This window comes from Thamnophis elegans, chromosome Z, assembly GCF_009769535.1.
Source record: "Thamnophis elegans isolate rThaEle1 chromosome Z, rThaEle1.pri, whole genome shotgun sequence".
Taxonomy (NCBI): Eukaryota; Metazoa; Chordata; class Lepidosauria; order Squamata; family Colubridae; genus Thamnophis; species Thamnophis elegans.
Window position 1 is genome coordinate 5,066,398 of NC_045558.1, and position 24,855 is coordinate 5,091,252.

Here is a 24,855-nt window from a genome sequence, read left to right on the forward strand (position 1 = left end):
ATCCCCAGGGTCCCATGACCAAAATTCAGACGCTTGGCAACTGTCTCATATTTACGACGGCTGCAGCATCTCGAGGCCACGTGATCCCCTTTTGCGACCTTCTGACAAGCGAAGTCAAAAGAGGGAGCCAGGTTCCCTTAACAACCAGATTACTAACTTATCAGCTGCAGTGGCTCACTTAATAACTGTGGCCAGGAAGGTCGTAAAATGGGGCAAAACGCACTCAACAAAATTAGCTCAATTGTGGTCATAAGTTGAAGACTGCCTGTAGTAAAATGCACCCCAAAACTGCATGGTGGAAGGAACAGGGGGCAAAGAATCTGATACCATTCAATGTGTAGGAAGCAACTGAAGAATTTTCCCCTTTCCCAGACCTTTCATTAAACAGAATTTCTTCCATTTCTTAGCTGCGGTGAGCATTTTATTCCTTACCATTTTAATAAAATAGGATATGTGCCCGCTTTAAGGTATGCACACACACACACGCAAACACACACATATGGAGTCACACCGATTAGAGAGGATCATGAAACATGGAGGAGAGACTCACACAGCCCACGAGACACCACAAAAAAGTCCTCTGCGGACGTCGCGCATCACGCAGAGTCTCAACCCGGAGATCGTTGGTTGAGTTCGGATGAAAGCAGCTACGCCAAAGAAGGGGCTCTGAATGGAAGGTGGGGGTTAGAAGGACTCCCTTCTTCCTTCCAAGCCTCTTTTTTTATTTTTTACTAGTAATAATGGCTAATAATAGAAAATACCCAGCTGTGCAAAATAGGGGGAAGGGAGGGAGGGAGGGAAGAATTAAGGGAGGGTGGAAGAGGGAGGGAGAGAAGGAATGGAGAGAGAGAGAGAGGAGAAAGGAAAGAAAAAATGAAAAAAGGGAGGAAGGAGAGAAAGGAAGAGAGAGGGAAGGAAGGAAGAGAAATAAAAATGAAAGGGAAAGAACAAAGAAAGAGAGAGGAAGGAAGGAAAGAAGGAAGAAAGAGGGAGGGAGAGATGAAGGGAGAGGAGAAAGAAAAGATGAATAAAGGGCTGGAGGAAGGAGAGAAAGGGAGAGAGAAAGGAAGAGATTGAGGGAAGGAAGAGAGATAAAAATGAAAGGGAAAGAGAAAAGAAGAGAAAGAAAGAGGGAGGGAGGAAGGAAGAGAGGACGGAAAGAAGGAAGGAAACAAAAAAGGAAGGAGGAAGAAAGGGCAGGTGGCTCTCCCCAAAATGAATCTCCTCCCCCAACTACATAACCCATCTGCCCTTTGATAACACGCCGCAACCCCCCCACTTTTGACAGTCAACCCAAATCCTCCCTTCAGAGTCCCTCCCCTCACCCTATTTTCTGTGACTCGTTAGCCGTGAACGGGATTGATGCTGGAAGTTTGGAAGAAAAGGTATCGGCACTTAATGTTGGGAAATATTTATTTCTATCTCCATATTAGTTCTATTAAAAAAAAGAAAGAAAGAAAAAAAATTGCCTGTCTCAAAAAATATAACTCTATGGAACTGAGATGGCCATTTTAGAAGATTCACAGCTTAACAAAAGAAACAAAAGGAAAAAAAACCCCAAAATATTCAGATAGTTTCCCAAAAGAGGGAAAATCTGATCCCCCCACAGTGTAGGGCTGGGGGTTTTCCATCAACCAATCCTGGTAGGATCCGTCTCTGCGACCACAATGCCCACCAGCATTGGGAGGTGAGGGGGGGGGGGTCACCCCTGGCTCAGTGTTTGCACGACGTTGTTCTCGGTCCCAAGAGGACCCCAATTGTCCAAGATGTTGGGATCATAAGCATTTGGACATGAGGCCCCCAACTTCATGAGATGTTAACTCATGAAACCAAAAAATTCACCAATGGTACCAGGGAAATGAGGGATGGGGGGGCGGGTTCGGCTCTTGGGACAAGGGGGCGCATCAAGGTGATTTTGGTCGGGAGGACCTCGTTCCCTTAGATGGAACGTCTTTGTGAAGCTTCTCTTCCACCCATCAGAGATGACAAGCTTCAGAACCCCAGAAACTTTCCATCAAAGGGAGGTGGATTTGTTGTTGTACTATTATTATTATTATTATTATTATTATTATTATTATTATTATTAAAAAAGAGGCAGACGGAAGTAACACCCCGAAAGCCATCATATTTAGGAGTAAATATGGTCCTTTCGTGGTGTCCAAAGTACGGTTCATCGTTCTCTTTCTCTTTGGGAGGGTGCCTGGCGGGAGAAGAGGCGGGAGGGGTGTCTTACGGGCTCATGTGGCCAAGTTCTCGGCATTGACGCTGGACATCCGGATCTGTGAGCTGCTCTTGCTCAAGATGGACAGTTGAGTCCCCCCGTTGACTCCGCTGCTTGCCAGGGAGGGATGGCGGTGTTTGAAATCCACAGCAAAATAACGGTTGACTTTCCAGCTCCGCCATTTTCTCTTGATTTCGGATTGCACCTTGAGGGAGAAACTTTAAGAGGTCATTTTTTTCAATGTACTCGGACGTCAGGACGGGGGGACATGATGCTCACACACACACTTTCAAAACGCAAGGAGAAAAAGATGTGGGTTTGCAGAAGGATTTAAGGCTCGAGGGAGCTCCTCCGGCTGGCTGAATCCCCACTCTCAAACTGGAGTGAACTGGGGGAAACAAGGGTTAACCCACTGAAGGGAATATTTGTAGCTCAGGGTTTAACTGTGGGGTCCTTGGTGCTCTCTGAGCTTGGTGGTTTTTCTTGCAGACATTTCATGACTGAACTAGGTAACATCGTCAGTGCTAGAAGGGAGTGGTGTTTGCGGAGAGGAAGAGGAGGAGGAGGAGGAGGAGGAGGAGGAGGAGGAGGAAAAAGAAGACAACCCTGGAGTTCTTCTCTGGGGTTCTTGATGCTCTTTGAGTTTGGTGGTTTCCTTGCAGACATTTCATGACCGAACTAGGTAACATCATCAGTGCTACTGTAAAAGCTAGGACTCCATTCCCTTCTAGCGCTTATCTTACCTAATTCAGTCATTTAATGTCTGCAAGGAAAGCACCACGTTCAGAGACCATCCAGGACCTCCAGTCCCCCCAGTGGTAGGATCCAATTTTTTTTACTACCGGTTCTGTGGGTGTGGCTTGGTGGGCGTGGCAGGGGAAGGATATCGCAAAATCCCCATTTCCTCCAGATCAGCTGGGACTCGGGAGGCGGAGAATAGATGGGGCGGGGTCAGTCAGAGGTGGTATTTACTGGTTCTCCAAACTATTCAAAATTTCCGCTGCCAGTTCTCCAGAAACTGGTCAGAACCTGCTGAATATCCATCTCGAAGTCCCCCGTCCTCTCTGCAAACCCCACCCCCTGATGATGTTCCCTAGGTGGATCACGTGATGTCTGCAACAAAACCACCAAACTCAGAGAGCACCAAGGAACCAACAAGGAAGGTGTAAACAGCTTCCATGCACATGCAGGAGGATCTACAAGAGTGTGGGTCAACCTTTGGAAGATGGGGGCCACAATTAAAGTACTGGCACCTTCCCCATTGGTGCATCTGGGCAAAGAACAGGATTGATTGATTGCAATGCGCACCAACCAACTGGCAGATTTTGAGCCCTCTGTGAATATTCCTAGACAGCCAGGTACGTTGATCTAAACAAGACACCAGAAGTAACCCAAATGAGAGATTTGTCCACACGGAGTAAAGGAAAAGGTTCCCCTTGCGCGTATGTGCTAGTCGTTCCCGACTTTAGGGGGCGGTGCTCATCTCCGTTTCAAAGGCAAAGAGCCAGTGCTGTCCGAAGACGTCTTTGTGGTCATGTGGCAGGGATGACTCAATGCCAAAGGGGCCCGGAGCACTGTTCCCTTCCCATCAAAAGTGGTTCCTATTTTTCTACTTGCATTTTTTAATGGGCTTTTGAACTGCTAGGTTGGCAGAAGTCACGGGAGCTCACTCTGTTATGCGGCGCTAGGGATTCGAACCGCTGAACTGCTTGATTGACCTTTCTGATTGACAAGCTCAGTTTCTTAGCCACTGAGCCACTGCATCCCAACATGGAATATAATAAATTGTCTAAAATGCTCTCTGTGTGTGTGTGTGTGTGTGTGTGTGTGTGTGTCCAATTGTTATGCCAAATAGAGGCCAATAGGTGCCTTATCCCCTGCTGCATCCATAACCCCACCAAGCCTACCACCCCAGATCCTTCTGCAAATCTGAATTAATCTCCAAATCATCCCTTCAATTGACCACTACGGCTCTGAAGTCTCTAGCAAGGATGACAGCTGAGCAAGATCACAGGTAGTCCTCTACTTACAACCATTTGTTTGAACTTACAACAGTACTGCAAAAAAATGACTTGGGTTGGTTTTTCACACTTACGGAAGTGATCCTGGCGATGCGTTGCAGCATCCCCATGGTCATGTGACGAACTTTCGGATGCCTGGCCGCTGACTCATATTTATGATGGTTGAGGTCTCCCCGGGGTTCACGTGATGCCCTTTTGAAACCTTCTGGTGCTCATAGTCCACAGGGAAGCCAGATTGCCACAGTTGTTAAATGAATCACTGCAGCTGTTAAGTTAGTCACACGGTTGTTAAATGAATTGGGGTTCCCCACTGACTTTGCTTGTCAGGAGGTCGCAAAACGGGGACAGTGTGACCCGGGGAGGCTGCAACCATTGTACCTTATGAGTCAGTGGTCAAGTGTCTGGATTTTGATCACGTGATCATGCGTTTATCAGAGATTGGGTCATCTGAAGCCTTATTCTCAGCTCAGCAGCGTCTTTCTGCAATTCCTTCGTTTTGCAGTGAGAGGGAAGGTGACTGGAATTCAACTGTCTGAGCAAAGTTGTCTACGGGATCTGGAGACGGCTCATTATCTCTGGGGGGGGGGGAATCTTAGGAAGGGAGGGGTGAGGTGGAGCCAGGCAAGGAGGGCCAGGAAGCGGGGCAATTCAGCCAATTCACCGAACTGCCCATAAAATTAACAACCAGTTCTAGTGAATCGGTGCAAACCGGCTGAATCTCACTACTGGATCATGGGGATGCTACAAATAGTCGTGTGAAAAACAGTCATAAGTCACTTTTTTCAGTGGCATTGTAACTTCGAACAGCCACTAAATGAACTGTGGTAACGTGAGGACTACCTGTGTTGACATTAGGACGAAAGTTAGCTTGACATGGACTCTGTCTAATACATTTTTTTCTTGAAGCCTGTCCCTTTAAGAGGGGGTGGACTTCAACTCCCAGAATCCCCCAGCTACCATGCATCTCTGGGGGTGGGTGGGCCATAGCACAGGGCAAGAATTTTCCCCACCAGTCCTTTTTCCTTTTTCACATAGGAGCAAAGAATTACAGTAATCCTCGAACTTGTGACAGGTAGTCCTTGACTTACAACCACAATTGGGAGCAGAATTTCTAGGCAAAGTTTCTGTTCAGTGAGTCATGACCAATTTTATGAACTTTTTTGCTACGGTTGTTCAACAGATTCCTGCAATTGTTAAGTGAATCGTGTGGTTGTTAAGTGAATCCAGCTTCCCCATTGACTTTGCTTGTCGGAAGCCAGCTTGGAAGGATGCAAATGGTGATCACGTGACCCCCTGCGATGCTGCAGCCATCGTAAGTCCATGCCAGTTGCCAAGCATCCAAATCCTGATCACATAATTGTGGGGAGGTCCTCAACATATGACCACAATTGGGACAAAAGTTTCCGTTGACAAGAAGGGTGGTTGTTAAATGAATCAAACCTGAATTTACAACCTTTCTGCCACAGTTGTTAAGAAAATCACTGTGGTTGTTAAGTGAATCGTGTGGTCATTAAGCGAACCCAGTTTTCCCACATTGACAGTGCTTGTTGGAGAGAGTGACCCCCACCCCCCAGAATTATGCAAGTGTCCAAATTTTGATCTGCAATGGTCGTAAGTGTGAGACTAGCCATAAGCTCCTCTTTTCAGAGCTGTTGTCATTTCGAACAGTCGTTCAACACATAGTTGTAAGTCGAGGACCAACTGGAGTTGCAAAGCTAACATTTCAAAACACCAACAACATAAAAAAAACTTACCTCCCCATTCAAAAAGCAGTAGAGCACAGCGACCACGAAACCCTGAAATAGAAACAAAAGTTTTTTCAGGGATAGCAAAAACTGACAGCCATTATTCATTGACATGAACATTACACTTAACATGAATGTAGCAGGAATATTCTTCGTTTCATTTTGAAGCAGAAAACAGAATAACAGAGTTGGAAGGGACCTTGAAGGTCTTCTAGTCCAACCCCCTGCTTAGGCAGGAAACCCTACGCTGCTTCAGTCAAATGGTTCTCCCAACATCTTCTTAAAAAAGAGATTGGATCCTCCAGTGTTGCAGCGTTCACAACCCCTGGAGGTAAATTGTTCCATGGATTAAATTGCTCTAATTAATTAATTAATCTTGATCTGATTTTGCTTCCTGGAGAGACTGGGATTTTTTTTTCTTTAAGAGAATAACAGAGTTGGAAGGGACCTTGGAGATCTTCTAGTCCAACCCCCTATTCAAGCAGGAAACTCTATATGCCATTTCAGACTAATGGCTGTCCAATCTCTTCAGCCAGTGGTTTTTCTCACTTACGTAAAGAAATATTATTGGTTGAGGAAGTGGGGTCAAGGTGGGCTGGGGGCACATAGATTTATAATGTAGGCATGCAAAGAGACAAAGCGTTTACTAAAAACTTGAAGTAACATGTTGGTGAGCAACCAGAAGAGTGTGAGACGTTTTGTAGCACGTGGGTATTGAAAACTATCAGTCAGAACAGGAGAATCTACTGAGTAACTAAACATTCATGTTTCTTGATCTTGGTAGCTTTAAGATGAGTGGACTTCAACTCCCAGAACTCCCCAGCCAGCATGGTAGCTAGGGAACTCTGGGAATTGAAGTCCACACATCTTCAAGTTGTTGAGGTTGAGAAATACTGGTTTACACAATCATCTGAAGCTTTAATGACAACCCCATTGAAACATGGGATGCTTCAAGAGGGAGAGGGAGGGATTGTGGAGGGAGGGAGGGAGAGAGAGATAAAGAGAGAGAGAGAGAGAGAGAGAGAGAATGAATGAATGAATGAATGAATGAATGAATGAATGAATGAATGAGAAAATTATTTAGAACTACATAACCCACCTGGAAGGAGCCGAGTCCCAGTTCAAAAACCAAGCGCTCCCTTTTGCTGACGTTCTCTGGGTAAAAGGCAAACACTGTGTAGTGAATCCCAAAGAGTGGGATGAGTAACAAGGTGGACCGGGCCAACCGCCTGCAGAGATAAACCAAACAACGAAAGTTACATGTTCTCATTGAGTCCAGGAGTGCTTCTACTTTCCTATACCACCAAGTGCTGGAAAGAATTAACTCGGATTTCCCATTTGATCACAAGCGCCCTATAATTACTGTGGGGTCCTTGGTGTTTTCTTGCAGATGTCTCATGCCCCAACTAGGTAATGTCATCAGTGCTAAAAACTAGAACCCTGTACTATTCCAGCACTGATGAGGTTGCCTAGTTGGGTCATGAGGCGTCTGCAAGAAAAACCCCCAGCTCAGAGAGCATCAAGGACCCCACAGTTCAACCCTGAGCTACATTCTTATCGGTACCCCATCATACATTTTTGGATCCATTGCTAATCTTTGCCTTGGACTAACTTTTATTTCATTTATTTTGTTTTTATTTTAACTTATTCAATTTATACTCTGCCCATCTCACAATTCAATCGTTCCCAAAAGTTCTGTTGCTAAGTGAGACATTTGTTAAGTGGGTTTTTGTCCCATTTTTACCACTTTCCTTCTCACAGTTGTTCAGTGAATCTCCGCAGTTGTTAAATTAGTCACACGGTTGTTAAGCGAATCTGACTTCCTGATTGATTTTTCTTGTCATAAGGTCGCAAAAGAGGATCACGTGACCCAAGGACACTGCAACCGTCATAAGTATGAAGCAGTTGCCATCTTGTTAACAGGGTGGTGGGGATTCTGCAACGGTCTTAAGTTTGAAAAACAGTCCTAATCACTTTTTTCACTGCTGTCATAACTCTGAAGAATCACTAAATGAACAGTAGCCTATATAGCCCTCATCTTACGACCATTCTTGAGCCCAGAATTACAGTCATGCCAGTCACTAAGCATGGCACCACTAGGCAATTTTACCGTCTTTTTTGCAGCTCTTAAGTAAAACTAGGTGTTGTTAAATGAACACAGTGGTCTTTAAGCATATCCATTGCCCTCAATGGGTCTTTTTGTTGCTAAAAACTGGTTCTTGGCAAAAAAAACCCAACAATAATTATAAATTGTGGTCAGGTGTCCATGGGCACTGTAAGTGGTCAGAAATGCAGGCTTTGTGTCCAAAATGTGATCATGTGATCACAAGGGGAGGTGGCCATTAGAATTTTGAATCCATATTGGAAGGAATCCAGGGAGGTCTGTCATAACTGTGAACGGTTGCTAATTGAACAGTCGTAAGTTGAGATTACCTGTATGTCCACCCATTCAGGAAAAGTAGAAATCAGACTTCACTTATTTTATGAGGAAAAATTAGCATGGCTGTGTGGGAAAGTGTGGGAACGTGGGAATCTATCACTAAAACATCACACCCAAAGATCCCTGTTGTGACCACTGGTATTGGCACAGTGACTTCAGGACACTGCAAGTGTGGGTTGGGGAAAGAGGAAGACACAACTGAACAAAAAGAGCTGTCATCTCAAAGGAGGATCTAGCGTCGCAATGACATGACGTGAGATCTTGGCGCTCCAGGATCACAGTCGATACGTTTGCCGCTGGACGGTCCTTTTGGACCTAAACCATCCCAAAGAGACAGTGACAGGGAAGAGTACGTCCTGCTGATCTCAGGGACATCGCAAAGTCCCTGAAAGATCCAGGAGAACCTCTTCTTGCTGGCGATAGCAGCGCAGCCACTGAAGCTGCTGAAGCTGGTACAGCTCCAGAATGGGAGGAAAGCGGAAAGAGAAAGTGAGCCGTTTGGTGAGGAAATGTTATTATTAGCAAGAGACTACCCCCAAAAAAATCAAAGCTAAATTAAATTTGAAATCAGAAGAAAGTAAGCAGTGAAATTAAGGTAAGTTAGACAGTGTGTTATCCTTGTTTTTTTAAAATCTTTTTTCCTGGGTGGAACTCTTGCAAATATTTCCTTTTTTTTTTTTTTTTTATAAATTATTTTTATTTTTTGTTACATAGACAACAATGGGAAAGGGAGAGGATGGAGAGAAAAAAAGGGGGGGAGGGAAAACCCATCTTCACATACAATATGCCATTTAATCACAGGTGCATCCCTACTAAGTTTATACATCCCGTATCTCTCTATTGTATATTTAATAAGCACCACAATAAGCTAGGGTTTAAAAAACAAAAAACAACAAAATAAAACAAGGGAGAGAGGAAGAAAAAAAAAGGGTGGGGGAAGGGGGGGGCGGCCAAAAAGGACAAAAAAAAGGTTCAAGAAGGAAAGGGGAAAAAAAAAAGGGTGGGGGGAGGGGGGGCGGCCAAAAAGGACAAAAAAAAGGTTCAAGAAGGAAAGGGAAAAAAACAAAACAAAACAAAAACAAAAACAAAAAAGAAAAAACCATCATCACATGCAGCATGTCGTTTGATTACGGTTGTTTTAACATCTACATCTTCAAATAATGTTTACCATCTCAGATATTTCCTCTAATGTAACTAAAGGTCTCATTTTCCTTCTACCATATATATTCAGTTAACATTAGCATTGTTTTCCCCCAGAGAGTATACTTCTATTCATTGTTAATCTTGCATTTCATACCTTCAAACAGAGATCTTATTCCTTCATTGTTCAACAAGGCATCGCTGCCTGTATATACCAGTTTTCATTTGTTCCCCTACTAGAATTGCCTTATCAGCAGCGAAATATCATTATAATAAATTCTTAACCTTATACATTATATCACCAGACCTTATATTAGTACTTCCTTATATCATTGTTGAATTATTTCACAGCATAATTATATCATCATTTACTTTTTCCAATTAGGGCATAAGTGTATCATTTTTCATTTCCAAAATTTTGTTTTTTTTCCCTTAGCCATTGATAAAACAAGTCCCATATCTTATAAAATTGTTCATCCTCTTGCTCTCTAATTTCAAATGTCAATTTACTCATTTCGGCACAGTCCATTATTTTTCGAATGGTTTCTTCCTCTTTTGGTATTGTTTCATTTTTCCCAGTTTTTTGCAAATATTTCCTATTTTTTAAACTGAGTGGATTAGTTTTTCTTCTACTACTTTTTGTTTCTTAATAAAAAATTAAGAATTTTTTCCTTTATTTTTACAATGCTGGACTGGATGGTTTTTTTCTCCATTGAAGAAGTTTTTTTTCTTTTCTCTGTAAGTTTGGATTATAGAGAAGATATTAAAAGGAATGTTAAGAGGTCTGTAACAATAGAAGAAAAGGAACTTGGAGACTGGAAGCTGGAAATATTGTTTAATTTCTCTTTGATCATTTGTTTTCCACTTCAAGGTCTCTCAGCTTGTTTACTGTGAGTGATGGTGGGAAGAGCACGGGTTATTTATACAAGTGCTCTTCGGGAGCTCTTTCAATAGCTGGAGTGGAGAGAGGAGAGACCTTGACTCTGAAAGATTATAAATGAACTTGCTTCAAATCTAACAAAAAGCTTCGAATGTTATAGTGGCAGTTTTTACAAATTGGAAAATGGCGCAACAAGAAAAAGAAACCTTAACATTGCAAATGATTACATTTGGAATTCAAAAGATCTTAGCAGTAACAGAAAAAATTGAGAAGAGATTGGAGAATACAGAACACAGCACAGGAAAATTTGATGGAAAAATTGAGGATGTTTATCAAATGGAAAAAGTGGAGGACAGAGTTCTAAAAATCGAAGGGAAAAATAATCAAAGAAACAAGAAAACTGTTGATATTGATAGTGAACTGAGCCTGGCTGGAAATGAAAAGAATGTATTATGGAAAGGGGAGATAGATTGACTGGAACTCTATCCCAGACTTCAAAGTTCAGAAGAAGAAAGAGGGAAAAGTTGATGGAAGTAAGGAGAGAAACTTTATCAGAAGCAAAGATAAGCTGATTGAAGAAGCAAATGGAGAGTTTCGAGTTTACATAAGAAATGAAATGAACAATAACTTGCGAAGAGAAGTCTATATAAGACTTACCAAGAAATTAATCAGAATGCTAATGCTACAAATGGCAAGAGGCATAAGACTTCACTATTACTGGAAAGACACAGGTTGATGTAATGAAAGCTGATAATAAAAATTAAGTAAAATTTAGTTAAATTTAGAGTATTATGTATAAAATGAAATGATAATGGTTATAATTAAATCAATGATTGATAATGATAATAATGCATATATATGTATTGATTTGTTAAGAGGAAATTCTATATAAATTGCAAATGGAGACTACAAAAGGAAGTTTAGAAATTAAACAAAATCATTTTTTTTATTTAGAGCATGTTGTAAAGATGCAATTTTATTGTAGGATGTTGGGAGGAGTTAATGGAATGCCATTATGTGGTTCTGCTTTAAATTGGAATATTTCATGTAAAAGGATGTAAAAACAATTACAGTCAAATGAAGGCTGAGGTATGATGAAAGCAATCTATATAAATACTGCATACTTGATTTAAAAATATGTTATTTGATATGAATTATAGGTGATGACTGTGGAAGGGATGCACAGAAGTTTTTGTAACCAACCGTCACACTTTCTACAATTTGTAATGGAAGATAGTTTTGTGTTTCTGTTTGTGTTCTTTTAAAAAAAACTTCTTCAAAAAAAGAGCTGTCATCTCTACTACAGGGAGTCCTCGACTTACGACCACAATTGCATCGAAAATTTCCATGGCTAAGCTGTTAAGTGAATTTTGCTCCGTTTTATTAGCTTTCTTGCCACATTCGTTAAGGGAATCAATGCAGTTGTTAAGTGAGTAACCTGGTTGTTAAGTGAATACAGCTTCCCTGTTGACTTTGTTTGTCGCAAAAGGGGATTACATGACCCCTGGGCACTGCCAAGTTTGATCATGTGACGGTGGGGAAGCTGCAACGGCCATAAGTGTGAAAAACAGTCCTTTTATTCAGTACCGTTTTAATTCAGAACGAGTTGTAAATTGAGGACTATCTGTATTTTAATTCCATGGATTGACACATTTCGATGCACGACGTTCAGCTCTTCGATAGCGACACGGCCAGCGACAAAAAGCACACAAGACAGAGCAAGGCATCATGCGGTAGCACGCCATTGTTATGCCGGCCGGCGCTCACAAAAACCACACTCGACGTTTTAAGCGGCATGCGTCAAAAACACAGACACCGTTCACGGGATTCCGCACACTTACAGGGTGATGATGGATAGTTCAGCCATCCTGCAAGAATGCTGGTTAGTCCTCTCGGACTTACAGTAGCATTTCTGAACGCAGCTGCTGAGTGTGGGACGAGGTCAGCCCAAAAAAAAGAAAGAAAGAAAGAAAGGAAAAAAAAACAGAAAACAAAACAGAAAATAAACAAAAAAAATAGCTGTTTTTTCCTCTCCTCCTCCTCCTCCTCTCCAGGTCAAGGACAAAAAGTCCATCCAACTTAAATATGGAATACTGAACCGTTACACCCTCCTCTAAAACCCGACTGATGAATGAACCAATAAAACTGACAAGCAGAATGGCCCGGAGGCGAAAGCCAATGCAGAAGGTGTGAGGAAAGCCAGATGTAATGTTGTGTGGCGCTACAACACAAGCACACAACGTCAAGCAGATGGAACAAACAATGATTGCAGGTGTTAAAGGTGTCCAGCTCTTAAGCAAAATCTGGGGGGGGGGGGAGAGAGGGGGAAATGCATAAATAGGAACAAAAGATGGGAGAGAATTTTGTTGAAGTTTCAGTGAAGAAAAAGCCACAAATGTAAGAGGTAGTCCTCGACTTACAACAATTCATTTAGTGACCGTTCAAAGTTGCCACAGCACCAAAAAAAGGAGCTTATGACCGTTTTTCACTGTTACAACCTTTGCAGCATCCCCATGATAATGTGATCAAAATTCAGACACTTGGCAAATGGTTCATACTTATGACCATTGCTGAATCCCAGGGTCACCTGATCCCCTTTTGCGACCTTCTGTCAAGCAAAGTCAATGGGGAAGTCAGATTCACTTTAGGAACAGGTTATCAACCTATCAACGTCAGTGATTCACTTAACAACGGTGGCAAGAAATGTTGTAAAATGGGATAAAACTCACGTAACAAATTCTCACTTAACAACATAAATGCTGGGCTTGGTTGTGGTCGTAAGTCGAGAACTACCTGTATTTATGATGGTTGCAGTTTCCTAGGGTCACGTGATCCTCCTCTTGCAACCTTCTGACAAGCAAAGTCAACATGAAAGCCAGATTCACTTAACAACCGTGCAGTGATTCATTTTACAAACTGTGGCAACTAAAGTTAAAAAAAAATGGAGCAAAATTTACTTAGCCAATGTTTGACTTAGCAACAGAAATGTTTGGCTTAATTGTGGTCGTAAGTCGAGGACTACCTTCATTGCTCAAACAAGGTCATGGACACAAATATAGGAATATTCCCAAATGTTCATGGAAACTCTGAATGCATGAGATTTAGGATCCAGCAACCCCAAATGACGTCAGCCAAACTGCAAGAACACCTAGGTGAAGTGATTCTATTTTACAGCTAGTCCTCAACTTACGACCATTCTTTTAGCAGCCATTCGGAGTTACAACAGCCCTGATATCAGACCATTTTTCACACTTACATGGTCCCAGGCTCAAAAACACAAACGCTTGTCAATTGGTTCATATTTACTGTATTTTGAAGTCCCCCCCAACTATGCTGGCTGGAGAATTCTGGGAGCTGAAGCCTACAAGTCTTAAATTTGCCAAATTTGGAGACCCCTGTTTTGGTGGATAGGATGATGGTACAAAGTAGGTACAAGATACCAAGAAAATGACATTTTCCATTTATTTCTTTTGCTTTGGCTGATTTCAGCGTTTTAGCCTTCTTTTGGAAAGGCTTTGGGCTCTTCTGAAAGTTAAACGAAGGTTGGGAAGGGTTTTTTGTTTTTTTGTTTTTGCCGAAGAAACCCCAAGGAATTCTATACTCCATATTCTGGAACTGTGCTATACTGAAATTTGATAAAAACTACAAAATAGCTGAGGGATATTTATTACACCTCCCTGACTTAAATTTCCAGGTGTGGTGGAGATGCTGGACCAGAACTGGGGGATCAGTTTCAAATAAAAATAAACTTAACATTTAGCTATGACTCAGCAGTGAGCTGCAGCTGCCAAGAAAAGCCAATGCAGTCATAGGCTGTATCAAGAGAAGGATAAGAGCTTGAGAACCGATAGTACCGCTTTATACTGGAAAGACCACACTTGGAATAGGCATCCAGTTTTGGTCACTATGGTGTAAAAAAAGATGTTGAGACTCTAGAAAGAGTGCAGAGAAGAGAAACAAAGTTGATCAAGTTGACTGGAGGCTAAAATATAGGAAGAACGATTGCAAGAACTGGGTGTGTCTAGTTTAAGGAAAAGAAAAACTAGGGGAGACATGATAGCTGTGCTCCAATATCTCAGGGGCTGCCACAAAGAAGAGGCAAATCAAACTATTCTCCAAGGCACCTGAGGGTAGAATGAGAAGCAATGGGTGGAAACTAATCAAGGAGAGAAGCAACTTAGAACTGAGGAGGAATTTCCTGACAATTAGAACAATTAATCAGTGGAACAGAAATTGCCTCCAGAAGTTGTGAATGCTCCAACACTGGAAGTTTTTTAGAAGATGTTGGATATCCATTTGTCTGAAGTGGTGTAGGGTTTCCTGCCTAGGCAGGGGGTTGGACTGGAAGACCTCCAAGGTCCCTTCTAACTCTGTTATTCTCTTATTATTCTCTTGTTATTCTGTTTTGGGTGCTCTATCACTGCAGCTCTTCAAGAAGAGATTGAACAATCATTTGTCCAGAAGAGTATAGGGGGGGGGGTTAGACTAGAAGACCTCCAAGGTCCCTTACGTTTCTTTTAGTCTGTAATTCTGTATAAAACATCCTCCATGGAGACTGGTTTCTCTATCAACAGGCTTCTGCACTGCTCCAGATGTTACCTTTCTACCTATTTTCCTGCTATGGTTCATGCTTTCATTGCTGATGACGAACCATTAATCCTGACATTTAGAGGAAATAAGGCTCAGTGCTTGCAGCTCACCCTAATGGAACTCGTCCATCATAATCACACGGGTAGAAAAAGCAAAGCCCAGACATGATTATAAAATATTGAATTAGGAATTGAGTAAACTACATCCGCCCAACAGTAAAAAAAACAAAAAAAAACACCCGTCAAACAAGCACAGGGAGTCCTCGACTTACAACAGTTCATTTAGTGACCGTTTGAAGTTACACCGGCACTGAAAAAAGTGACTTAGGGCTGTTTTTCACACTTACGACCATTATAGCACTCCCATGGTCAGGTGATCAAAATTCAGACGCTTGGCAATTGGCTTGTATTTATTACGGTTACAGTGTTCCAGGATCACGTGATCCCCTTTTGTGACCTTCTGAGAAGTGGGGAAGCCAGATTCACTTAACAACCATACAACTAATTTAACAACTTCAGGGATTCGCTTAACGACTGTGGCAAAATACACTTAATAAAATTCACTTAGTAACAGAAATTTGGGGCTCAATTGTTAAGTCAAGGACCGTCTGTACCGAAATAGCTGAAGTTACACGAAGTATCTGAAATGATACATTCTTATATTTTTATGCCATGGTGGCCATTAATTCAGCGTTCATAAAATCTCAAAACATCCTTTTTAAAAAGTGGACTGTTGATCTGAGTTGATAGTGTACCGCCTGGTCGGTTTCACTTCTGTTCTGTTATTCTGAATGGTTCAAAGAATGGAAGGTTCATTTCTAAACCGGTTCTTTGACTTTCTTTTAATTAATTCACTAGAATCAATTAACTGCAGTAGAACAGCAATTGAGGAAATGGTTTAAATAATTTAGGATCAAGCGTTCAGCTGATTGGTATGGATTTTATTCCTAGAATCTCTGAAGGAGGCAGTCTCTTTTTCCCAGTCTTTACTGTGGTGGGAAAAAAATCCCTCATCGTAAAATGAAATTTTAAATGGTTTATGTGTCTTCCGAATCTCATCGTTTTTGAGGAGGGGTGTGCCTTTAAGGAACCAAATGACTTGCAGCACAAATGGCCAGCCTCAAACGATTGCATTTTAGACACATTATATGGAAATCTTTTTCTCTGGAGAAGGCTCTGATCTTGGGAATGATTGAAGGGAATAAAACATCAGAAGAACACAGTTGGAAGGGACCTTGGAGGTCTTCTAGTACAACCCCTTGCTCAAGCAGGGGACCCTATAACAGTGATGGTGAACCTTTTTGGCACCGCCCAAACATGCATGCATGTGCCGCAGCGCCGGAAGCCCAAAGACCAGTTGGCCAGTGCATGCATGCCTGTTTTGGGGGCATTTGGGGGGACATTTTCAGGCTGCTTATGGCCTGAAAAACTGCCTGAAAAGAACACGAGAAATGTCTTGGAAAATAGCCCCCGAAACGGCCTGTTTCCAGTGCACCAGTGCCCGCGAAGACGAGTTGTGTGTGTGCATGCCGGAAGCCAGAAGAGCAGCTGGTGATGGTCTGAGTGCCCACCTCTGGCACGTGTGCCATAGGTTTGCCATCACGGCCCTATACGATCCTGGGCAAATGGTTGTCCCATCTCTTCTTAAGAGCACTCGCAACTTCTGAAGGTAAATTGTTCCACTGGTTAACTGTTCTCACTGATAGGAAATCTCTCCTTAGTTCTAGGTTGCTTCTCTCCTTGGTGTCCTGAAGGTGTTTTTTCAAGAGGCAACTGGACTTTCTTCGTTTCCCTGGAAGATGTTTCCCTTCTCATTCAAGAAGCTGCTTCAGTTCTGTTCTCCCTAGAAATCTCTCCTTGATAAACTTCCACCATTACTTCTTGTCCTGTACTCAGGTGCTTTGGAGAATAGAAAAGGAGGGTGTCTGTTGTGGCCTGCCAGTGGCCAGCAGAGCTGGCAGCAGATTCGGACAGTGAGGAGGTTGGGGAGGAACTTGGGCCAGTCCTGGAGTCTGGGGAAGGCTCGGATGAGGGCTCTGTGTCGGAGGCAGAGAGGGAGCCAGGGCCGTATGCCAGTTGTCAGCTGCCTTTAGAGTCAGACATCAGTGAGACAGAAGAACAGCTGGAGCCTGTTCCCAGTGTGTGCATGCACAGAGTGGCCAGACGAAGGGAACAGCTAAATAACAGGGGCCGTCTTGGGAGTAAGGCCACAAGTGGATGATGAATGTCCCCTCCCAGAGGGAATAAAAGAGGAGCGAAAGGGGAGGGGAGTTTGCAGGAGACAATTAGTTTGTGACTCTTTGAGACTCCTTGACAAATTTTGTAGATATTGGCCTGTCAGCTCTCCAAGCCAGATAAGGTCTAAGACTGTAAATCCTCCCTTGAAAGATTTTGCTGAATGTCAATGGGAGGAATTCACAGGAAATTAATAAAAAGGGGTTTTTGTCAGGACCAGGAGTCTGCTTCGTGATTTGGGGAAGCCTAGGTCAGAAGAACATCTGGCAGCAAAGTGAATGGAGGCACCATTACTTGAAGGACTAGGTTAGTGACAATCCATGAAGTCCATGATGTTTGGAAATTGAGGAAGGGAAGAGAAGAAGAGGATGACTAGCAATAAGGTGGATGGACACAGCAGTGACCTCTGCACCCTGAAGAACCAGGTCATGAAGAGATCCTCCTGGACTACATCTACATATGGGGCTGCTAAGAGCCAATGTTGACTTGATGGCACATAAATCAATCCAATAAGGAACCAACTCTCAAAGCTATTCTGAAACAGAGTCATTGATGGGGATTTTCCATCTGCAGTTGTGGCCAGTAGGATGGGAGGAGGAGGAGGAGGAGGGGGGGGAAGAGGAGGAGGAGGAAGAGGAAGAAGGAGGAGGAGGAGGAAGAGGAGGAGGAAGAGGAAGAGGAGGAAGAGAAGGAGGAGGTGAAAGAGGAGGAGGAGGAAGAGGTGAAAGAGGAGGAGGAGGAGGAGGAGGAGGAGGAGGAGGAGGAAGAGGAAGAGGGAGGAGGAGGAGGAGGAGGAAGAGGAAGAGGGAGGAGGAGGAGGAGGAGGTGGAGGAGGAGGAGGAGAAAGGGCTCATTCTGATATTTGATAAACCACTGGAAAGCTCCTTTCAGAAGCATCTAAAGATAGAGGAGCATCCCGCAGATGCTTTGGGCTCTTACATGACTTTCCTAACTAGCAAACCCTGAGGATATCAAGTACAGGTAGTCCTTGACTTACAACCACAATTGAACCCAAATTTTCTGTAGCTACGGGAAGCAATTCTTGAGTTTTGCCCCTTTCTTGCCACAGTTAAGTAAATTACTGAGGTTGTGTAAGTTAGTAATACCATTGTTAAGTGAATCTCACTTCCTCCCTTGATTTTGCTTGTCAGAAGGTCACAAACGGGGAAATCACATGATCACAGGACACTGCAAACGTCATAAATACGTGTTGCCAGGAGTTTGGATGTTGACTGCGAGATCACAGGAATGCTTTAACAGTCGTATGTGTCAAAAGTGGTCATATCGCTTTTTTTCAGTGCCATTGTAACCATGAACGGTCACTAAATGAATGGTTATAAGTTGAGGACTACACAACTCACTAAGGCCACTGTCAACCAAAGAAGGAAAGGAAAACTATGTCCATTTGGGGCCAGAAGTCTTAATTTTTCCTATTCCAGATGCTGCTCTTTCAATAAAAATTGCTTCTCTCTTCAAACTCTGTCGTTTGATGTAAATTAAAAAGGAAAAATCTTTCTTCCCACAAGCAAGATGTGTAACCAACAATGTAAGGCATGATTGATGCTTGCAATTACTGTTGATTTTATTTATGGACTAAACAAAACTCTGGGTCCTTGGTGCTCTCTGAGCTTGTTTTCTTGCAGATGTTTCATGACCCAACTACATAATACCATCAGTTCTAGAAGGAAATGAGATTTGCTCTCTCCTCTCCCTTCCTAGTGCTGATGATGCTACCTAGTTGGGTCATGAAATGTCTGCAATAAAATAATCAAACTCAGAGAATACCAAGGACCATACATTACTCCCCGTCTCTTCTCCACACACCCCATTCCCTTCTAGCACAGATTTTATTATCCAGTTGGGTCATCAACTCCTCCTCCTCCTCCTCCTCCTCCTCCTCTTATTCTGACATTTCATGACCCAACTAGGTAACATCATCAGTAAATAGTATCACTAATGTTGTTACCTAATTAGGTAATGAAATGTCTGCAAGAACCCCCCCCAGCTCAGAGAGTACCAAGGACCTCACAGTCCTCCTCTTCCTCCTCCCCCCACATCCCCATTCCCTTCTAACACTGATGATGTTCCCTAGTTGGGTCATGTAATGTCTGCAAGGAAATTGTCAAACTTACACAGCACTGAAAACTCGCCAGTTTAACCCCAAGCTGCAAATATTCTCTTCTAAAGAATACTTGAATCATTTATTTTTTTCTATAGGTATCTCACAGGTCAAAATCATGGTGTTTTGAACGTTTTTTGGTATACTTACAAGTAGATGCTGGATTCATTGCCCCCGATGTCTGGAGACTGGAGTTTCTGAACCAAGATAATGATGATGCCGACAAAAAGCAAAAAATTGATCTTGAAAGCAGGGGAAAAGAAAGAAGAAATGGGTCAGTCAAAGATAAAGTAATCCGTATCTTCCAATTAAACAGCAAATTATTCTCTGTCCAGCAAACTCAATTTTGCTCCAATCCACACTTTGAAAGCTAATGAAAGAAAAGGTCAAAATATTTGCAACACCCTTAAAGTGCGAAACAATTGTTGTTTTCTAAGGTATTCTACATACTGGTAGTCCTTGACTTACAACCATTTGTTTAGTGACCATTCAAAGTTACAACGGCAGTTTAAAAAGAGCCTTACAAACAGTCCTCTCAGTTACGACTGTTGCAACATCCCCATGGTACAAGATCAAAATTTGGGTACCTGGCAATTGACTCATATTTATGACAGTTGCAGAATCCCAGGGTCACATGATCCCCTTTTGTGACCTTCTGACAAACAAAGTCAATGGGGAAGCCAGATTCACTTAACAACCATGTGACTAACTTAACTGCAACGATTTACTTAACAACTGTGACAACAAAGGTTATAAAATGAGGTAAAACTCATTTAACAACTTTCTCAGGAAGCAACAGAAATGTTGGGCCCAATTGTGGCTGTAAGTCGAGGACTACCTGCAATGTTCCCTCTAATTTTTTTTCAGTGTGTGCAGAAAAGTATAGTGTTTGAGCAGCACATTTTCATGTCTTAGCACCTGAATTTTTTTTTAGCCATAATTGCCATCAGAGCAGATGTTGGGGAGGGGGGTAATGAGGAAAAGGGCCCCCTCCCTCTCCCTCAGATCCCCAGGAAGGAAGGAAGGGAAGGAGGGAAAGGGAAGGAAATGGGAAAGAAGAAAAGGAAAGGATGAAGAAAGGAGGGAAAGGGAAGGGAAAAGAAAAAAGAAGGGAAAAGGAAATAAGGAAAGGAAAGGAAAAGAGAAAGGAAAGGAAAAGAGAAAGGAAAGGAAATGGAAAAGAAGGAAAGGAAAAAGGAAAGAAAATGGGAAAGAAGAAAGGAAAGAATGAAGAAGGGAAAGGGAAGGGAAAAGAAAAAAGAAGGGAAAAGGAAATAAGAAAAGGGAAAGGAAAAGAGAAAGGAAAGGAAAAGAGAAAAGAAAGGAGAAAGGAAAGGAAAAGAGAAAGGAAAGGAAAGGGGAAAGGGAAAGAAAAGAAAAAAGGAAAGGAAATGGAAAAGAAGGAAAGAAAGAAGAAAGGAAAGCATGAAGAAGGGAGGGAAAGGGAAGGGAAGGGAAAAGAAAAAAGAAAGGGAAAAGGAAATAAGGAAAGGAGAAAGGAAAGGAAAAGAGAAAGGAAAGGAAAAAGAAAAGGAAGATAGAAGAAGGACAGAAAGGGAAAGGAATGAGTGGAATGGATTGGTACTGCTCAAAAAATCAAGTCTTAGGATCCCGTGGATCTCTTTGGCTCAGACAGTCCAACTCCACGCTGGTTCCCTCTCTCCACAAAGCGAAGGGATCACAGAAAGGCTGCCGAGCCCAGAACGGGGCTTCAGACAACGCAATGCCTGAGAAACGTGGGATGTGCAGAGAAATGCAGGCTACAACGAGCGAATCACGTTTTCCCAGGAACCGACGAAGCCCCAGAGGACCAATGGGAATTCTCTCTTCTGCAGCGTCATCGGTCTCTCGGCAGAGTCTTCCTTGACTTCACCCGCTGGAGGAGAGAGTTCGGTGCAGAGAGAGGAGGGAGGGAGGGGGAATATTTTAAGTTATATTTTAAGACATTAAAAAAACACTGCGCGGCAGTTGGAAACTGCCGCGCGGCGTTTTCCTGTAACGTGTGTGGCAGCGCAGCTGCACAGCTTAGAGGGAACATTGACTTTCTGTACTCCCTGTCAGCATATTCAGTTTTGTCCTGCCTAATAGTCAAGAATTAAAAAGAAAATACTGTTTCAAAGACAGTTCCCACCATCTACAATTTTTTTTTTGCAAAATATCTCTACGTTTTGCAATAAGTTGGGGCTCTACGAATGATAAACTACAGTCAGAAAAGTCATACTTAATTGGGTATACTTCTATACACAAATTAATCCTATTGTAGTTCTTCCAACCATTGGTGCTGTTTTTTTCCTGAGGTTAAAAGAGCCCATCTTGTCTCATGCCTGAGTCCAGTCTTATTTCCAGACACATCAAATTCAGAATAAAGCATTTTCTAACAGAATAACCAAATAGCAAAGTTGGAAGGGTCCTTGGAGGTCTTCTAGTCCAACCCCTTCTCAAGCAGGAAATCATATCAGACAAATGGTTGTCCAATCTCTTCTTAAAAACCTCCAGTGTTGGAGCATTCACAACAATTCTGGAGGCAAGCTATTAATTGTTCTGTCAGGGAATTTCTCCTTACAGAAAAATTGCTTCTCTCCTTGACGAGTTTCCATCCATTGTTTCTTGTCCTGCCTTCGGGTGCTTTGCATAATAAGTTGACCCCCTCTTCTCTGTGACAGCTCCTCAAAAATTGGAAGACTATCATGTCACTCCCTGGTCCTTCTCTTCATTAAACTAATTAGATATTCCCAGTTCCCACAATCATTCATTGTATGTTTCAGCCTCCAGACCCCCTAATCATCTTTGTTGCTCTTCTGTTGTGGCTTATCAGCCGCCGGCCACTCCAGCAGCCAAATCAGAGGATGAGGAGGCGATGCAGGAGTCAGGGTCAGCATCAAGGCAACCTGAGAGCTCCGAGGGGGAAGAGGGAATTCAGCTGGCAGAGAGAGACAGAGGTAGAGCCTGGGCAATCCGTCAGCCCTCAAATGGAGATACAACAGCCCCCAGGTCTGGAGGTGGCTGATGAGGAAGAGGAACAGCTAGGACAAGTGCCTGGGGCGCAGATTCACAGAAGGCAGAGGAGAGGAGAGCAGTGGAAATCTATGGGCTGCTCCTCGGGATGGAAGAGCCAATGCTGTTAGCAGAGCCCCACCCTAGCTCTGGGGATAAAAGGCAGGAGGCAGAGATGAATAGGCGTGCAGAAGACAGAGGGGAGAGGAGAGCAGTGGAAATCTATGGGCCGGTCCTTGGGATGGAAGAGCCAATGCTGTTAGCAGAGCCCCACCCTAGCTCTGGGGATAAAAGGCAGGAGGCAGAGATGAATAGGCGTGCAGAAGACAGAGGGGAGAGGAGAGCAGTGGAAATCTATGGGCCGGTCCTTGGGATGGAAGAGCCAATGCTGTTAGCAGAGCCCCACCCTAGCTCTGGGGATAAAAGGCAGGAGGCAGAGATGAATAGATGTGCAGAAGGCAGAGGGGAGAGGAGAGCAGAGGAAATCTATGGGCCGGTCCTTGGGATGGAAGAGCCAATGCTGCTAGCAGAGCCACCCCCCATAACCCTGGAGATAAAAGGGAGGGGGCAGAGATGAATAGGTGAAGACAGAGAGGAGAGCAGAGGAAATCTATGGGCTGGTCCTTGGGATGGAAGAGCCGATGCTGCTAGCAGAGCCCCACCCTAGCTCTGGGGATAAAAGGCAGGGGGCAGAGATGAATAGGCGTGCGGAAGGCAGAGGGGAGAGGAGAGCAGTGGAAATCTATGGGCCGGTCCTTGGGATGGAAGAGCCAATGCTGTTAGCAGAGCCCCACCCTAGCTCTGGGGATAAAAGGCAGGAGGCAGAGATGAATAGATGTGCAGAAGGCAGAGGGGAGAGGAGAGCAGAGGAAATCTATGGGCCGGTCCTTGGGATGGAAGAGCCAATGCTGTTAGCAGAGCCCCACCCTAGCTCCGGGGATAAAAGGCAGGGGGCGGAGATGAATAGATGTGGCAGACAACTGTTCATCTCCCTACCAGACAGACTTGTTAGCCTGCAGTGAGAGAGAAACTTTTTGTCGCTCCTAATAAAGGAATCATTGCTTCAACTACAAAGGGTTTTTCGTGTTTGGAGAGCTGGCTCAGAACATCTTCTCTATATACTTTCTAAAGTCTCAACATCTTTTTGGATTGTGGTGACCAGAACTGGACACAGTTGGTCTTACCAGTGTGGTATAAAGTCACACCGTAGGTTTTAATCTTACTTAATTGTGGATTCATGCTGAGCTGAGGCCAATGGCTGGACCATCCTCACATCCTAATGCACTTACCATTATGGATGCCACAACTGGACCTTTGATTACCCACCATAAAGCAGTGTTGTCATTCATATCCCAACAGCTGATGGGAAAAGAAGAAGGAAAGTCAAGAGGACTCAAATTAAAATTGCCCACCCAAAACAAATACAGGTGGCCCTTAACTTACAGCCATTCATTTTCTGATTGTTCAAAGTTGCAATGGCCCTGGAAAAAGTGACTTATGAGCAGTCCTCGCACTTACGATGGTTGCAGCATCCCCATGATCACGTGATCAAAATTTGGTTGCTTGGCAACCAGCATGTATTTGTGATTGTAGCATCCCAGGATCACGTGATCATCATTTGTGACCTCCCCAGCCCGCTTCCCACAAGCAAAGTCAATGGTGGAAGCCAGATTTGCTTAACGGGCATGTGATTCACTTAATAACCATGGCAAAAAAGATTGTAAAATCAGGCATGACTTAACAACTGTCCTGCTTAGCCATGGAAATTCTGGTCTCAGTTTTAGCCATAAGATGAGGACTACCCGTACTACTTAAAGGAAGTCTAACTTTTATTCTTGGAAGGCTCACCTGGTTCTTGGATACAGTTTTAACTAAATTCGAATTCTTTTAATATTAATTAAAACTCGGTTAATTCAAAATATATATTTTATGGATTCCTTTCCCATTTACGTGTTTTATGTATCTGCTTCCTGGCTTCATAAATCACTTAGAAAAAGCAAAGTAATCATTCAGCAGCGGTATCCAGATTACACGTTACAGATAGTCCTCAATTTATGACTGGTCGCTTAGCGACCATTCAAAGTTACATCCTCCCTAAAGCTACCTATGAGCTGGTTTCAAAGTTGCAACAACCAGCCACCATGGTCACATGATCACATTTCGTTAGCAATCAGTACACATTTGGGTCGTTAGCAATCAGTACACATTTATGGCTATTTGCAATCACATGACTTCCATTTATGGAACACCCCCCTCGAAACTGGTGTTTTAATTTCAATTTCTAGGGGAAAAACTGATTGGATACAATGGACTCACTTAATGACCATGTCATTCGTGCTGCTTCACGACTGATGACTGCCACAACTTACAACCATAATTACAAACTTAATTATAGAGAAACTACCTGTTCTCTAGCTATCTTTCCTACACACACACACACACACACACACACACACACACACACACACACA

At 43.1% G+C, this 24,855-nt stretch overlaps 1 protein-coding gene across 4 annotated transcripts in view; it reads right to left on the reverse strand.

The window, feature by feature from the left end:
- Positions 1–1,440: 1,440 nt before the first annotated feature.
- Positions 1,441–24,855, reverse strand: part of ADCYAP1R1 (ADCYAP receptor type I) — an 80,085-nt gene continuing 56,670 nt past the window's right edge. The window contains exons 11-16 of one of the 4 annotated variants that reach the window (XM_032238035.1): positions 23,674–23,743; positions 19,541–19,632; positions 12,289–12,372; positions 7,087–7,216; positions 5,997–6,038; positions 1,441–2,426 (exon numbers count right to left, since the gene is read on the reverse strand). In XM_032238035.1, coding sequence (XP_032093926.1) covers positions 2,238–2,426; positions 5,997–6,038; positions 7,087–7,216; positions 12,289–12,372; positions 19,541–19,632; positions 23,674–23,743 — 607 coding nt within the window. In that variant the 3' untranslated portion in view covers positions 1,441–2,237. Of the gene's footprint in view, positions 2,440–5,996; positions 6,039–7,086; positions 7,217–12,288; positions 12,373–19,540; positions 19,633–23,673; positions 23,744–24,855 lie in introns of all 4 variants that reach the window. The other 3 variants (XM_032238034.1, XM_032238038.1, XM_032238037.1) reach the window with 3 other exon arrangements.